The sequence below is a fragment of the Stegodyphus dumicola genome, chromosome 1 (genome assembly GCF_044657685.1).
Source record: "Stegodyphus dumicola isolate Sdum_Otavi_A_Nest chromosome 1, ASM4465768v1".
Classification (NCBI taxonomy): domain Eukaryota; kingdom Metazoa; phylum Arthropoda; class Arachnida; order Araneae; family Eresidae; genus Stegodyphus; species Stegodyphus dumicola.
In genome coordinates this window covers 242,226,005-242,242,941 of record NC_140768.1, presented here as the reverse complement: position 1 = coordinate 242,242,941, position 16,937 = coordinate 242,226,005, and the positions used below count along the sequence as shown (strand labels likewise).

General features: G+C 35.2%; 1 protein-coding gene across 1 annotated transcript in view; it reads right to left on the bottom strand.

Moving 5' to 3' along the window:
- Positions 1–16,937, bottom strand: part of LOC118192190 (acetoacetyl-CoA synthetase-like) — an 82,672-nt gene that overhangs the window by 25,780 nt on the left and 39,955 nt on the right. The window contains exons 3-6 of the mRNA XM_085826863.1: positions 16,654–16,757; positions 10,758–10,875; positions 9,446–9,556; positions 9,216–9,313 (exon numbers count right to left, since the gene is read on the bottom strand). Coding sequence (XP_085682989.1) covers positions 9,216–9,313; positions 9,446–9,556; positions 10,758–10,875; positions 16,654–16,757 — 431 coding nt within the window. The remainder of the gene's footprint in view (positions 1–9,215; positions 9,314–9,445; positions 9,557–10,757; positions 10,876–16,653; positions 16,758–16,937) is intronic.

The following is a 16,937-nucleotide window of genomic DNA, read 5'->3' as shown; positions in this document are numbered from 1 at the left end:
CCAAATTTTCCATCTGATTTCCAGGTGGGGTATTAGGTTGGAGAAAGGAAACTTTGTCACGATAGAGTGCACCAAATGTGAGGAGATTCCAAGTAGGCTCAAGGGTAGAGACATTAGATTCTGAAAACAGAAAACGTGAAAAGTGATTATATCTCCAACGGGATGTGAACCACAGATCTTCCAAATACTGGCTGGGAGTGCTACGAATTTTATCGCAAAAGACTCACTGAGAAATGCGACCATTCTTCATAGTAACAGCGAAACTTTTCCTTTTCATTTTTAATCTTTACAGTATTAGATTTTCAAGAGCAGTTTTCTAACCACCTTGCTTCTAAACACTCTCTCACTTCCATTAGGACCCACAGTGGCTTTACAGATCTTAGCGGCTACCGATGGGCGGTATCGCCGCCGATGGGAAACTACGTATTAGAATACGGGCATATTTAGTGATCGAACAATCTGTATTTATCATAAACAATCTGCTTCAAAATGGAGGCTCATAATTTTTGGTTCAGAAATTTCAACAGCTTTTTCTGCGAGACAAAAGAAATATAAGCTAGAAGAAGCAAATGGAGTTTTATTGATTTTGTTTTAAGTTTTTATGGGTATATATTTCTCAAATGGCACGAGTAATGTTAATATGAGCTACCAATAAGAAACAATTAGTCCATTTGATTACGGCAAAGCACGCGAAAGCCATCTGTCTAAGGGGAGGGATGCCTTCATGGAGGAATTTATAAGCGAAACTGGTTCATATCCGCATTATATAGTGCGTCCGTAAAATAATGGTGCACTTTTATTCGGTCACATAAAAGCAATAAAACAAGTTAGGAATGTGAATTCATTACCAAATTCAATTGAATTCATTACCAAACAAAAGAATAACTCTCCAAATTTTCCGTAGTATTGTAAGGATCTTAAGTTTTACTAACGTTTATTTTATTTTAAATCTTTACTATCACTTCTTATTTTCTACTTCCGGCCAGAATTATAAGCGTGAAGGAGTTTATGCAAAGTTGTCTGGCGAACGCCAAGTATTTAAGTGTGGCCTTTTTGCCAAGCAGAAGAGAGGAAGCCGTGAGTTCGAAGCAGGCCGCTTACCTTAGAAGTTACGCAGTTGCTACTTTGCCTTCCAGGCCAGAGGTTTTAATCCTCTTGATAAATTAAACGTATTGTAGTGTTCACAGTCTCTGTGCTACATACGCTTTCGGTTATTATAAGGCCAATCTTATTCTAAAGTTAAATTAGAGTTTAGTTTTATTTTGATATCTTTTAAGTTAGACCCCGAGTGGAGGGTCATTGTATTCCGAAGTACGGAAGTCATTGTACATAAAGAAAAAAAATAAAGGGTTTTGTATACCCTTCGTCTGTATCCTGTCTACTTACTACAATTAGTGAACATAGCTTTAGTAAGCTCTCTGTTCTAGTCAGGTCATTTTATGTTTCCGAAGAAGGTTAGAAGAAACATTGAACCTGATAGTGGCGCCCGACGAAGAATAACCATGGCCGAGTTTCAAGAAGAACCTGTGCTGCCTGCAGAAACAGCTCAGAATCCAGAAATGCCAGCTGCCGCCCTGGAAGGATTTGGGTATATTGTCCAGACCATGCGCGCTTCGATGAAACCAGAAGCAACGTTTAATGGAAACTCACAGGTAACCAGTTTTTTGGAAAAATTGGATGACCACTTCATGCTCTACCCCGTGCACGAGTTTCAAAAAGTTACCTTAGCTACCAGCGCTTTGAGGGGCCAAGCGCTTAACTGGTTCAAATGTATCGGCAGAAGTCTCTTGGGTCAAGCAGGAAGTCCCACCTATACCTACGAAAATTTCAAGACTGCCCTACTAAAAGCCTTCCCTGTTGTAAGGGATCGTGCGAAATTAGAAACAGAACTTTTCAGTATATATCAACAAAGAATGGAAAACATCTCGAGCTTTATTTTAAGAAAAATTCACGTTTTCAAGCTCTTGTATGGAAACCGTCCGGATCCTGAAATAATTCAAGTGATTTTGCCGAGGTTACTACCCCAAGTGCAAGACTTTATTGAATTGAGAAATCCGACTACACTGGAAAAATTATTTGAGCTAGCAATCCAGTTTGAAAGTAGAAGAACGGCGGACGTCGAAAGAAGACGCCAATATCAACAGCGAAACAAATTTGGTACGCCAAGACTACAGCAAACTCAAGCACATGGCTACGGAGAAAAAGCGAATCAGTGGGCAAGGAAACCCGAGCATTCAAAAACAGCCGGCGAACGTCGACAGTTCAATAGCAACCCAGGAAAAAAGTCTCAAGGCCAGTGGAGAAAGAAGGAAAGCACCGAAAGGAAGAATAATTTAAACTAAAACGGATTTCTGCTGACGAGAGGGTGCGGAAATCCGAAGGCCACGAAAACCCCTCTTCCTACAAGTTAAATACAGTAATGGTGAAAAATTTAACTCTTCCGAAGATTGAAGTCTTGGTAAATAATATCCCGGCCACCGCACTCCTGGATACCGGCGCGCAGTGTTCCTGTGTGGCAGAAGTCTTTTTTAGAAAGTATTTTCGCAAATACCGCATATATAATGCGGATAATACAACAGTATTAGCGGCGCAAGGAGAACAATGTAAGTGCGTAGGTAAAGTACCTTTGTACATCCGTATCAAGGACGAACAAGTAAAGGTGATGTTTTTTATAGTAAAGAATTTGCAAGCACACTTAATACTAGGAATAGACTTTCTTTCAGACGCACAAGCTACACTGGATTTTAATGAAGCGTCTCTTAAGCTGACGATGAAACCAGTGCGTGTAGAAAAGGTTGAACCGCCAAGGTTAAATCTCGACCACCTGCCTAATGACGAGCAAGATAGAATCCGACAAGTGGTAAGTGAATTTGCTTCCTTATTTAGTGATATTCCAGGATTTACCCAGGTTACTAACCATAGTATTGACACCGGAGATGCATTGCCGGTTCGTCAAAAACCATACCGGTATGATAAGAATAAGGAAAAAATTATAGAATGGCATATTACCGATATGCTACGTAAAAAGATCGTAACGCCTATCTCAAGTAGTTATGCTAGTCCGGTGGTTTTATGTAAGAAAAATAATGATTATCCTTTGGAGCATCCAAAAAGGTGGAGATTCGCTATTGATTACCGTAAATTAAATTCCATAACGAAATATCCGGTATATCCGTTACCGATTATAGAAGAAATTTTAAGGAACATAAAATCAACCAAATTTATGACAACTTTAGACTTAACGAATGGTTATTTTCAAATAGGGATCAGGCCTGAGGACGTGCCTAAGACTGCTTTTATAACCAAGTCTGGCACTTATGCATTTTTGCGAATGCCGTTTGGCCTTTCAGGCGCCCCAGCAACATTTCAGCGATGCATGGACATTGTGTTAAGACCTGTTCTCGGAAAGTCCACATTTATCTATTTAGACGATATCATTATTACTAGTGATAATCTAGACCAACATGTACAGGATTTAAGACAGGTGTTTTCTTTATTAAATGAGGCCGGTCTAAAAGTTAATGTCGAAAAATGCAAATTTGCAGCCCCTGAATTAAAATATTTAGGTTACAAAATATCTCAAAAAGGGATCGAGACAGATGAATCAAAAATAATCGCTGTACAAAAGTATCCGACTCCAAACACGGCAAAGAAGCTCTCTTCTTTTCTAGGACTTTGTTCATATTATAGGTCCTTTATAAAAGATTTTGCGGCTATCGCTGAGCCATTGTTAAAATTAAAAAGGAAAAAGGCAAGATTCTCGTGGACGGCCGAAGCCAATAGTGCTTTCGAAAAATTAAAACAAGCATTAACGCAAGCCCCTGTGTTGAAATTTCCTGAAAAGGATGAAAATTTAGAAATTTCAGCGGATGCTTCGGATTATGCGGTAGGAGCGGTACTTTCGCAAAATCAGCAGCCAGTAGCATTTTTTAGCCGAACTTTAAATCAAACACAAAGAAACTATTCCGCGACCGAGAGAGAGGCACTTGCAGTTCTGTTAGCAGTGCAAAAGTTCCGAGTCTATTTTGGAAAGGCGCCGATAACAGTATATTCTGATCATGCGGCGGTAACTAGATTGTACTCTGGAAAAAATTTATCCCCAAGGTTAATAAGATGGGCACTCAAGCTGCAAGAATATAATCTGGTAATCAAGCATACCCCCGGAAAGGAAAATATCGTAGCAGATGCCCTGTCACGAATTAAATTAGACGAACAGGGTAATACCGTAAAAGTTGCAATGCTGACAGCGTGTACAATAAATTCCCGAGAAACTGTAATAACCGAACTGGGTAAGGATCCTGAGTTTGGAAGTATTTATGAGTATTTGAAGGATCCTGAAAATTTTAGCCACCGAGATATTGTGGCGATAAGAAATAGGGCGGCCCATTACGAACTAATAGATGGTCTATTATTTTATACAAAAACTACGAATTCCAACAACGAATTTCGACCTGTTATCCCAGCTAGTCTTAGATTAAATATCCTGCAAGAGCTCCATGACAGCCCTTTAGCTTCTCATGCTGGTATTCGAAAAACTACTCAACGCGTACGCGAGGCAGTCTACTTTCCTGAACTGCAAAAGTTAACAAGGGCGTATGTCCAGTCCTGCCCAACATGTCAAGCCGTTAATTATATTAATTTCCGCCCGGCCGGGTTTCTAAATAGTATTAAATCCGAATTTCCAAATGAAATAATCGGCATCGATTTATTGGGCCCTTTCCCAAAAAGTCAGTTAAACAAAAGTCGCTATCTCCTTGTTATAGTTGATCATTTTAGTAAATGGACCGAAATTGTTCCCTTAAAACGAGCCTCCGCGAAATTAGTTACCGATTCTATTTTAAATAAATATATTTTAAAATACGGGGCGCCCCTAAAAGTTATATCGGATAATGGTCCTCAATTTGTAAGTAATATATTTGAAGACATGTGCCAAAAACTGGGCATACGTCATTTAAAAATGGTCCCGTATCGGCCGCAATCAAATATAGCGGAACGGGTCAACAGAAATATAGTGAAAATTATCCGTAGTTATGTTAAAAATTTTCATAAAAGCTGGGATAACTATGTCAATGAATTTGCTTTCGCCCTTAGGACCGCAAAACATGATACAACGGGAAAAACTCCTGCTGAGTTATTTCTAGGCAGAAAGGTTATAACACCGTTAGATAAACTATTTTATGTGCAACAAAGAGCCCCAGAATTTAAAATGGGTGATATAGAAAAACTAATAAAAGAAGCAAAAAAGAATACGGAAGTAGCACAAAGAAAACAAAAATTGTATTATGACTTGAAACGACGGGGAGTAACTTATAAAGTAGGGGATGAAGTACTAAAAATTAAGCATTCACTTTCTTCAGCACCAGAAGATAAAACTGCCAAATTTTTTCCACGCTTTGAAGGACCATATGTTATAGAAAAAATAACTCACGCTGTTGTAGTATTAAAGGCAAGAAATGGTGAAACCTGTTCCGCAAACATTGACCAGATAAAACCATTCTATGACCGTAATAAAATGCAAATCTTTTCAGATCTTTTGCAGGATCCGGTACGGCAGACACCGCAGGTACAAGTTCCAGAGGTGGGAAAACGACAAGTACAAGGGCAAGCCAATGAGAGACAGAAGCAAGTGAAAAGAAAATTGCCCCGCGGAAAAATTGAAGGTACAAAGAAAAAGAAGCCGTTCCACCGTCCAAAAAACAGAGTGCACGAACACCCCCAGAATGAAGAAGGGAGAAGGACGACGTATGTGGAAAAGACCGGGAGAAAGGACGGCAACTATAACCCGGCTGTGAAACGGAAGATTGACTCATCCGACAGAACTCTCCGCAGCAAAAGTCGCCGAACTGCGGAAGGGCCATCAGCGGCGGAGGAAAAAGTACAAGAAAAATTTGAACGGCCAACAACGAGGTCCAAGCAGGATCACGACAGAAGTTTCCCGGTTCCACCAAGACCAGCTGCCTTCAAACGGCCAAGACCACAAGCAGAGGACAGAAGGAAGATGTTCAAGGGTGGCCGTAGTGGTGAAAAACGGAAGCTTCCAGAGGAAAGCACTGAAGGGCGAGCCCGTACAAGAAGGAGGATCAACCAAGCTACGGTCTGCAGCACCTTTAAAGACTGGGCCCAGAAAAGGATGTCTGAATATTACAAAGATAAGTAAAATTTTATGTTACTTTACAAACTTAAGTTAATCTTTCATTCTTACTGCAAGTGGCAGATTTCAAGAAGTTTTACCTCATGCGAGGTCTACCTTTATCGCCAAAAGGGCGAGAAATGAGTTGTGACCGATTTTCTTATTATGTTTTTCAATTACTCGCGCGTAAAACTAAAGTTGATGTATAATAGCGTTGTATAAAGACTTAAATATTGTAAAAAGTTATTGTATAAATTTTATTTAAAACATTCTAACAAGAAAGAAGTTTTAGTCTGAAAGACTTTTTGAAATGTAGTATTATTTCAATGTAGAAAGAATTGGCACTTGCTTTGAAAAGAATAGAAGTTAACAATGTACTACTAATGTATGTTTTCAAATGTGTAAAATTAACGGCATCTTGATATGTTCTTGTATACATGTGAACTGTTATTTTGAATGTTTAGAAATACCGTGATATGGTAAAAGTGAAAGTAATGTTAAAAAATTTGTTATTCGTGTGACTGTAAAGATTAAATCATGGTGAATATGTGTTAAAGGTTGAATGATGTAGTTAGGCTCTCTGACGCTACACTTTAGAGTTAGCCACTTTCAGAATAGTACCTCAGGGTCTAGAGTTGAAATTAGGGTGTGTTAAGAGGTCTCGTATGTTGAATTTTAACACGTTAGTGTTTTGATTGTAGGAGGAAGTGTTGAACACATAGACAGAAACACATTCGTGTTTGGTGTTTTTACAACACATGTCAGAGAGCACGGGGAGAGATAATTAAAATAGTCATGAATGAAATAAGAATGTTAAGAAAAGTATATTCTATATGTTATTTGCAATGTCATTCTGTAACATTTCATTAAACTAGTTTTCCTTCCAGATCTCTGGAAGGAACCAGAATTGAATAAAGCTCCTGTTTTGATGCAGTACAGATGAAAAAGAAAAAAGATTGTTGTATATTCCGGGAGCTGCTATTGTAACAAATTTCTTTCTTTTAAAATTTTCTAGTTTCTAGCTAAGTTATGATTGTTAAAGGTTGGCCTCACGTTAGTTTCTAGAGCTAAAAGTTTTCAACAAGGTCGTTTTAGACCTCAGTTTCAAACTAATTAACTCTGGCGGGAAGTATGTAAGGATCTTAAGTTTTACTAACGTTTATTTTATTTTAAATCTTTACTATCACTTCTTATTTTCTACTTCCGGCCAGAATTATAAGCGTGAAGGAGTTTATGCAAAGTTGTCTGGCGAACGCCAAGTATTTAAGTGTGGCCTTTTTGCCAAGCAGAAGAGAGGAAGCCGTGAGTTCGAAGCAGGCCGCTTACCTTAGAAGTTACGCAGTTGCTACTTTGCCTTCCAGGCCAGAGGTTTTAATCCTCTTGATAAATTAAACGTATTGTAGTGTTCACAGTCTCTGTGCTACATACGCTTTCGGTTATTATAAGGCCAATCTTATTCTAAAGTTAAATTAGAGTTTAGTTTTATTTTGATATCTTTTAAGTTAGACCCCGAGTGGAGGGTCATTGTATTCCGAAGTACGGAAGTCATTGTATATAAAGAAAAAAAATAAAGGGTTTTGTATACCCTTCGTCTGTATCCTGTCTACTTACTACAATTAGTGAACATAGCTTTAGTAAGCTCTCTGTTCTAGTCAGGTCATTTTATGTTTCCGAAGAAGGTTAGAAGAAACATTGAACCTGATAATATTATGTGCAAGCATGTGCGCACACAGGTGATGACGTAGCACGGCTAAATGTGAAGGAGCAGATCAGCCCGTCCACGCCTAAGCCAGTCGAGATGTGAACTGTACAGAGGAATGTTCAGCGTGTCCTGTGGCTTGCCAAATTCGAATCCATGACCAAAGTGCAACGTGAATATCGTCGCGTGTACAACGAATCGCCACCACATAGAAATAACATTAATCGGTGGAATAAGCAGTTGAAGGATATCGACAATTTGTTGGAGAAACTCCATTTTGACAGGCCATCGGTTAGTGACGAGTCTGTAGAGGCTATATGGAAGAGTTACCTAAGCAGCTGTTACAAATTGCAGCTATTGGACGCAATCAAACCGACGGATAGATCCAAGTGATTTGCGTTTGTTACAGGTATGCTTCAGGAGGTCGACAAAGATAACAGATTCCTGTAGAGTACGAACGTAACAGCCCTAAAGTGAACGTGTGGTGCGGTCTGATGCATGATAAAGTAATAGGACCATTTTTCTTTGCGGAGTAAGCTGTGACGGCATGGATGGAGTCCCCATCAAACTGCACTGAATAGATATGGAACTTTAAGAGGTTTTCTTTTGTTTGGTGAAGATTTCAGATTTCTATCTTGTTTTGTTGCTTTCTTGTGACCGATCAAAAGTGCACCATGACTTTACGGACCCACTGTATATGGCGGAAACAACAAAAACGTCCATGCAGCTAGCCTGTTCGCCTGAAATCAAACGCAGATCGAACTACCAGTGTGAATAAGAAAGTAATACAAGAAGTTACATGAACTACGTTAATTTTCGAATGTGATTTGCGCGTATTTAGTAATTCTTTTGATAAAAAATAAGACTTGTAAAAAAAGTCAATTATTTTGCTTAGATGATTGGTAAGCTTCTAAATTATCAGCTTCAGAAAAAACAAGGAAAAAAAACGATGTTTCAAAGCCTTATGCGTCTAAATGAAGGTTAATCATGGAAAAAATACATTAAGGCAATCTTTAAGCTATTTCAGGAATTTTATCCCTTCCTTTCTACGAAGACTGGTAGCTACCCTGTGTACATAAGCGATATTTGATAATCTTAAAAGATTTCAGTTAGCATACAAAGAAATGTAATCGTTTTATAGGTCAAACTGAGTCTTGTGGAGCTCTAATGTTTCGAAACTTAGAAACCACGATTAAATTACAAATTTTTGGCACTACATAAATTCTTAGGACGTAGTTTCATTAAAAGATTTTTTTATACTATTGGTATTCTCCTTTGGAATCAAAATTTGAAAACTTCTAACAGCGTAAAATTAACTAAAGCTACTTGATTCATTTTGCATTATTACTAAATTTATCTTAAAAATTTGTTAGTATATTAAGTTACCTTAGCTCCGTAGAAAGGTAAAGGTCCACCAAACAAAGCACCCATACTAGTTGCTGCTAGCATAGCAAAAATAGCTTCTTTTCTATTAGACATGTAACCTAGAACACAGAACAATGATTTACAAATGCAATCGGCAATATCGATACATATTTAAAACAATATCAATAAACTTTGTTATAAATGCAATAATTGTGATTAATTAGAGTATATTTTAATATTTAATAACTCACAGGCGACTCTGTCCCCCTTCTGAAGGCCACCTTTTTTGAAGGCTGCTGCATACAGCTTTACTTCCTCATACATTTCGGCGAAGGTCACTCGCTCTTCTTGGCCGTCCTCATCTGAAAATTACAGTCAGTATATAATTACGTAAGAAATATCTAGATGATAATACTTCTCTAAGTATATTAAACAGAAGTGGGCAACTAGAGACCCTTCAGGCAATATGCAGTTCTTGAAGTCCTTCTCTGCAGTGCAAGAAAACTTGCAGCAAGGTTAAGATTATGACTACTGACCACGGATGTTTTGACCTTTTCAGGAGCCTGGGACATATATGTCCTACACGTTACCTACTTTAACTACTTTTTTATGTGCGTCAAGAAATTTCAATAAATTATGGAGGTTTAAAATTTACCCTTTAAAAAGGAGTAGGAAGCGTAACACCCTGTTGATTTGTTTTTCTGCTCCTTCTTTTTAATATAGCTGACTAATAAATAAAAAATAATAATACATAAATACATAAAAAACTGAGCCCTAATACCGGCTCTAAACCTCCGGAAAAGGTTAAGTAAGTAGGTAGTTTTGCCTAGTTTTCAAGTAACATATCACGCAAATGCTTACTACTGTTCTAAAGTATCAAGATTACTCCATATATGATCATTTTAGGAGTTGCTAAAGATATCTATAAGATCGATTAAACCTGACGCTGATAAATTTATCTCGTTGCATGAGCATTCAGAGTGTTTTCGTTAATTTGTATTATACATTAAAAGCATAAATGTATACTTTATTGAAAAGTATATCCAGTCAGTAGTTTTGATATTTTTGACATCTTTACGCTGCGAAACCCACCCCCAATTAATGCTTGAGTTACAAAATATTCTATGTATTTTTAGACGATTTGGTTATTCCTAGGGCTTTTGAAATAAAAGTATACCCAAGCGAACGGAAAGTCATGTTAATTTGATGTATGCTGACATTGTTAGAGATTTTGGTTTCTGTTGTTGCATTTTGTTAATTTGAGGTAAAAGTTTTGAAGAGAATTCTGTTAATGATTATGTGCGGTCTGGAGATAAATTTCATAAGCAAGCAGACATCAGATGGATTTGACTGGAACCATATAACTTTGTGCATTTGCATTATTGTAATGTAGTGTGTTATATACATCCGTATTATATATGCACTAATAAAAAGAGTAGTGTAATGAAATTCAATTTGAGTAGCAATTTGAGTGTACTTATATTTGAGACACCATGTATAAGATGAAATGAATGAAGAACTAAAGCATATGTATCAGCAATACTTTCAATGAATGCTACTCACCTACACATATGAGTGCAACTGTGTCATCTCTGTAACGAAGTATGTTTTCCGCATAGTTCAGCTCTGCCCCGGGGAACCATTCCACATCTATTATTTCATCACCTTTCTTCTTCGCTGGCTAGAAACAAATAAATATGTCAAGTATCATAAACAGTAATTAAATAAAGTAATAAAACTAGTGTAAGTATTTGAAACAGGAAAATATCTACAGTACTTGACAGCTACAAAGGATTAGAGGTACGTTTTGAAATAGTTAATAACAGACACGCTAATAGATGACAATTAAATAATAGCCTGTCAGTAGCAATGCTACGGAATCAGATTATACTCCAGCTTAGTAGAATTCGAACTCCTTGTTAGAATTAACAATGAGTTAGTTGATTTCTAAATATTTAAGATATTGGCCGTTATTTAAACTGTGCATGTATTTGTAGTTTGTGTGTGTTTCCGTCCATTAAAATGTTTTGAAAGAAGAAAGTAAGTTCTGATATTAATTCTGATATTAATTCCTAATATCAGAATGAGAAGCAGATGTCGATCTCATATAGACAGTGACAGAAGATATTCAATTTGGCACATATTTAGTTCAGTTAATATACATTCTTTATAAAGCAAAGTAGTGCAGATGTCTCCATATGGAGAAACAAGCTCATAATATGAAAAGAATATGCTAATTAGAGCAATGCCAAAAAGTCATGCAAACTTTCATGCTGAAATGATGACAGATATCAGTCTCTCAACAGAATGAGTGACTTTCTCGTATAATAACGCAAGTCTGGTACATGTTGTGCACATGCTCTCCTCTACATTATTGATGAGAGTTGAGATATTGTACCAATGGTATTTCAAGGAAATTTTAAGTTCTTTCATAAGTCATTCTTTGTGCATCACGTCTACTGAGAGCATCTGGGGCATGCTTTACATGATTTAACTCAGATTAATATGTACTTACACCTTGTTCTTGCAGAAATATAAGTAACAGTAAGAAAATTTAACATGACAATCAAAAATAATGTAATAAGCGGTTGCACTAAAGATATGTTATTGCCTCTTGTTTGAGATCTAGAGTCTGAGGGGAGTTCCTTAATCTAAAGGGAAATATGACGTCAGCAAATAACCACCATGGACCTTATAAGAAATAGACTAACCCAAATGTTTTCCGCATAGTTCAGCTCTGCCCCGGGGAACCAACGTTCCCCGGGTTTAACGTTCCAAATAATTATAAAGCTATTGCATGCTTTCAGGGCTTTATATTTTTTTAGCTTTTCCTATGCTGTAAGGAAATTTGTAACTACTTCTTTTAGAAAATAATACTTTAAATCTGAACTAATAGAAAATTTCAAACAAGCAATTTTCTCTTGCAATTTTTATGCTTTTTATTGGTGTAAATAAGTAAAAAAATACTAAAATATTAAAAAAAAATTTTGAAAGTTTTGTTTAAAATTCTAAATTGTGCTGCTTTTTTAAAATTATAGATGAGTATTATAGCACAATTTCTATAAAGGAATTTAATTTCAATTATATTTCATAATGCATCATAGTGATAAACACATTTTACCTTCTTAATAACTTTTATACATTTAATTCTAATATTAAAATTGCATTTAACCGTAATAATTAATTTTGCTTGTATTTTATAGTGATTATTTTTTAATTTATTTTTAGTTCTGCATAAGATTTTTTTTTTTATTTACTGTTAACTTAATTTATTAGCCCAAAGGAGCGTTAGCCTAGAAAGGCTATTGGTTTCGAAGCGGCATTGTGCGCTGTTTCACTACAAATGTCCGTGTCTCCTTGCAAATTGTTGTTACCAAATATTATCGCCCTGTATTATATTTAAAGAAATTAAATAATGAAGAATCTGCATGAATACATGTATGGTTCTCACACTGTGACAAAAACGACAGTATCTAAAGCCATCAAATTTTGAATAATGTAATCCTCCATCCGAGCATGGGCATCTGAACGTCCGAATTTCAAATTTGTTTTAATTTATTTCATATTTTGTAAAACTTTAACGAATTTTTGATTAACAAACTCAACGAGTTCAGAGCGAGCATTGTACGGAAAATAACAGTTTTATCTCCAGTGCGGAAAGTCTAAAGATATGCTGTTTTCAAATGTATATGGCTTACGGGCGAAGAACATGATATTCAATAAATATAGGTAACACACAAAACGTTAAAAAAGATTCCCTTTGGGAGTAATATAAAATCTGAGTACTTCTAGATTTTATTTTACCTTTTCTTTTTTCCCTTCATTACACTCAGAAAATTTTGTGCTTCGAATTTTATAAATTACTAAAATAAATATTCCACTTTAATGTTAATAAGTTAATGAGGATATAATCAAATATATGATTGTTTTGTAATGTTATTATAGTTTTGAAAATCACTGCCTGAAAATAGTCATTAAATTAAAAAAAAAATATATCAGATCTTGTTTAATTTTACCTTATTTATTTCAAAGCATCACGTAGTATTAATCTTGTTGAATTTTACGTTATTTGTACGCAAAATTAAGTTTATAAATTTTGTACTTAGAGTTTTTACCGTTTCACCAAAGCAAAGATGTTTGTACACGAATTACGCGTGAAAAAAATGCGCGAAATGCAGTAAAAAGTGCTTTAATGAGATATATTAATTCCTATTTGGAAAAAACTGTGGCTTTCATAATCTCATCACTATACAACGTATCACATTTAATAATTAAAAAGAGTTATGTGATACAAACGCCATAGGTTTCAGTGAAGTAAACCAGATCGTCCCTACTCTTTCTCGCCGACATATCGAAGACGTCCATGATGGTATCATGGACCTTATAAGAGATAGACTAACCCAGTGGGCGGGGCGCACGTCTCCAACATGTCGGGAAGAAAGAGTAGGGACGATCTGGTTTACATTAACTCTTAGGCCTATGACGTTCGTATCACATAACTCTTTTTAATTATTAAATGTGATACGTTGTATAGTGATGAGATTATGGAAGCCACAGTTTTTTCCAAATAGGATTTAATATAGCTCATTAAAGCACTTTTTACTGCACTTTGCGCATTTTTTTCATGCGTAATTCTTGTACAAACATCTTTACTTTGGTAAAACGGTAAAAACTCTAGGCACAAAATTTATGAACTTAATTTTGCGTACAAATAACGTAAAATTGAATCAGATTGATAGTACGTGATGCTTTGAAATAAATAAGGTAAAATTAAACAAGATCTGATAACTTTTTTTAAAATTTAATGACCATTTTCAGGCAGTGATTTTCAAAACTATAATAGCATTACAAAACAATCAGTTATTTGATTATATCATCATTAACTTATTAACTTTAAAGTGGAATATTTATTTTAGTGGTAAAAGTTTACCATTAGGCGCCCCTTGTTTTTTCTCTTCGCCCGTAAACCACATACATTTGAAAACAGCATATCTTTAGAATTTCCGCACTGGAGATAAAACTATTATTTTCCGTACAGTGCTCTCTCTGAACTCGTTGAGTTTGTTAATCAAAAATTCGTTAAAGTTTTACAAAATATGAAATAGATTAAAACAAATTCGAAATTCAGCCGTCCAGATGCCCATGTTCGGGTGTAGGATTACATTATTCAAAATGTGATGGCTCTAGATACTGTCGTTTTTGTCACAGTGCGAGAAACATACATGTATTCATGCAAATTCTTCATTATTTAATTTCTTTAAATATAATACAGGACGATAATATTTGGTAACAACAATTTGCAAGGAGACACGGACATTTATAGTAAAACAGCTCAAAATGCCGCTTCGAAACTAACAGCCTTTTTAGGCTACCGCCCCTTTGGGCTAATAAATTAAATTAACAGTAAATTAAAAAAAATCTTATGCAGAACTAAAAATAAATTAAAAAATAATTACCATAAAATACAAGTAAAATTAATTATTACAGTTAAATACAAATTTAATATTCGAATTAAATGTATAAACATTATTAAGGAGTCAAAAGTGTTTATCACTATGGTGTATTATGAAATATGATTGAAATAAAATTCTCTTGTAGAAATTGTGCTATAATAGTCATCTATAATTTTAAAGAAGCAGCACAATTTAGAATTTTAAACAAAACTTTCAAAAATTCGTTTTTAAATATTTTAGTATTTTTTACTTATATACACCAATAAAAAGCATAAAAATTTCAAGAGAAAAAAATGCTTGTTTGAAATTTTCTATTAGTTCAGATTTAAAATTATTTTCTAAAAGAAGTATTTACAAATTTCCTTACAGCATAGGAAAAGCTAAAAACATATCCAGCCCTGAAAGCATGCAATAGCTTTATAATTATTTGGAACATCATTTATGCTTGATAAATATGCTAAATTTTTAAAAATCAACCTCAATTTCAAAAGCAAAAATATGGAGAAATTCTAATTTGAGAAATGAAGCGCGACAACCAGCTTTTTCTTGACAATTATACACGCTGCAATATGCAACCACTGTTAAATTTCTGCAAGTCGTCCCTACTCGTTCGGATGTGATCAAGGTGACAGCCGGGAACGTCTCAGACGAGGGAGAAAACCCATTTGGGTTAGTCTATTTCTTATAAGGTCCATGATAATCATAAAGGGCTGTACACTTGGAAGCACGCGTGAAGAGGAAGAAAGAGAAGCTATTTCGTACTTTGGGTACTGAAAGCTAGATATTAACAAACAATCATCAAAAGACTTTGAGAGAAATTTGATAAAGATATGTCTTGTAACATTGAGTCTTCTTTTTCAAATAAGTGCACAAGTCTCAGCAAGAAATTATTTTGCAACGAAACAGTGTTACAGCGAATTATTTTTTGCCATTATATGTTTATTTGAGAAGCTCATTTTAAGTTAAAAATGTTATGTAAGTTTTGGGAAAATAAATGATAAATTTATAGGCCAATACTCACTACTAGCTTCAGGTGATAAACTGAGATCTTCGTAACAAGACCAGACAGCAACATCTTTTTAAAATTATGATTTAAAAAAAATTAAAATTGTTTTTTAATTTTCGAAATTTTAATTGTAGCTGTTTGAAATGTTAGAGTGTAATCTGGTGTTTTCAGATTTCAATTTCTTTTTTTTTATCCCTTTTTTAAGGAGATATAGGAGGAATAGAAGCATTACTAAAATTTGAGAGTATGGCAATAAAAGCTATGAAATGCTTTCAATCTTGTTTTCGTATAATCTGTAAGTAAACTCATAGTAAGGTTTACGTTTTGTTTCTTTTCTATGTTTTCTCAATTTTAATTTGGCGCCCTTTCAAAATTTCATTAGTTTCTTAGCGTACTGTTCTAATATTAAGCTATATTACGTTTTATTTATAAAAATCAAGATAGCTGAAATTTTAGAAATACAATAATCCTCATACTTTTACAACCGTTTATCTTTGCAAGTGATATTTTAACCATTCTAAGACAGACTGAAATTATACATAAGAAAACTTAGTTACTTGTATTTTTCCCACCTTCTTGGTGTGGTGGTATGCACGCTGGGCGCGTACTCCAGAGGTCCGCGGTTCGATTCCCGGGGAACGCGTTGCTAATTTTTCATTTTGCCTGCTTCCAAAAAAATAACTAATGTCTCTACAGTGTTGCCCGAACTAAAAGGGTGTTGGATGATAGTTCTCCTCTCCCAGGATTTGGTGATTGGGTCTCCTAGAAACCCCAGTCGACCTCTAAAAGGAGGAGTATATAAGGTATTTCTCCCACCTTCTTGACATGCCTTCATGATGTGGTCGTCTGCACGCTGGGAGCGTATTCCAGAGGTCCGTGGTTCGATTCCCGACCAAGGCGTACCTCATTTTTCATCTTGCCTGCTTCCAAAAATACCTAATGTTTCTACAACTTTACAAATTGTTGTATAATAAACAAGGAAATTCTAATTTAAACTTACCACTGTATAAGGTTTAGAGTGAATTACTCCATAAAAGTGCCAAAGTTCCTCCCAAAACTGAGGGTAGTTTTTGATCGACCAGTCATGGAAATCCCAGTATGAATCTGCAATAAATATATGAAATATATATATATATATATATGTATGTATATATAATTATATATATATGTATATATAATATGTATATATAATTCTTTTGAAATCAATACAGAATAATATTACCTTCGAAAGAAAATAAATATAGTATTTACTGATATGGGGCATTCTTTTATCGAAGAAACGAG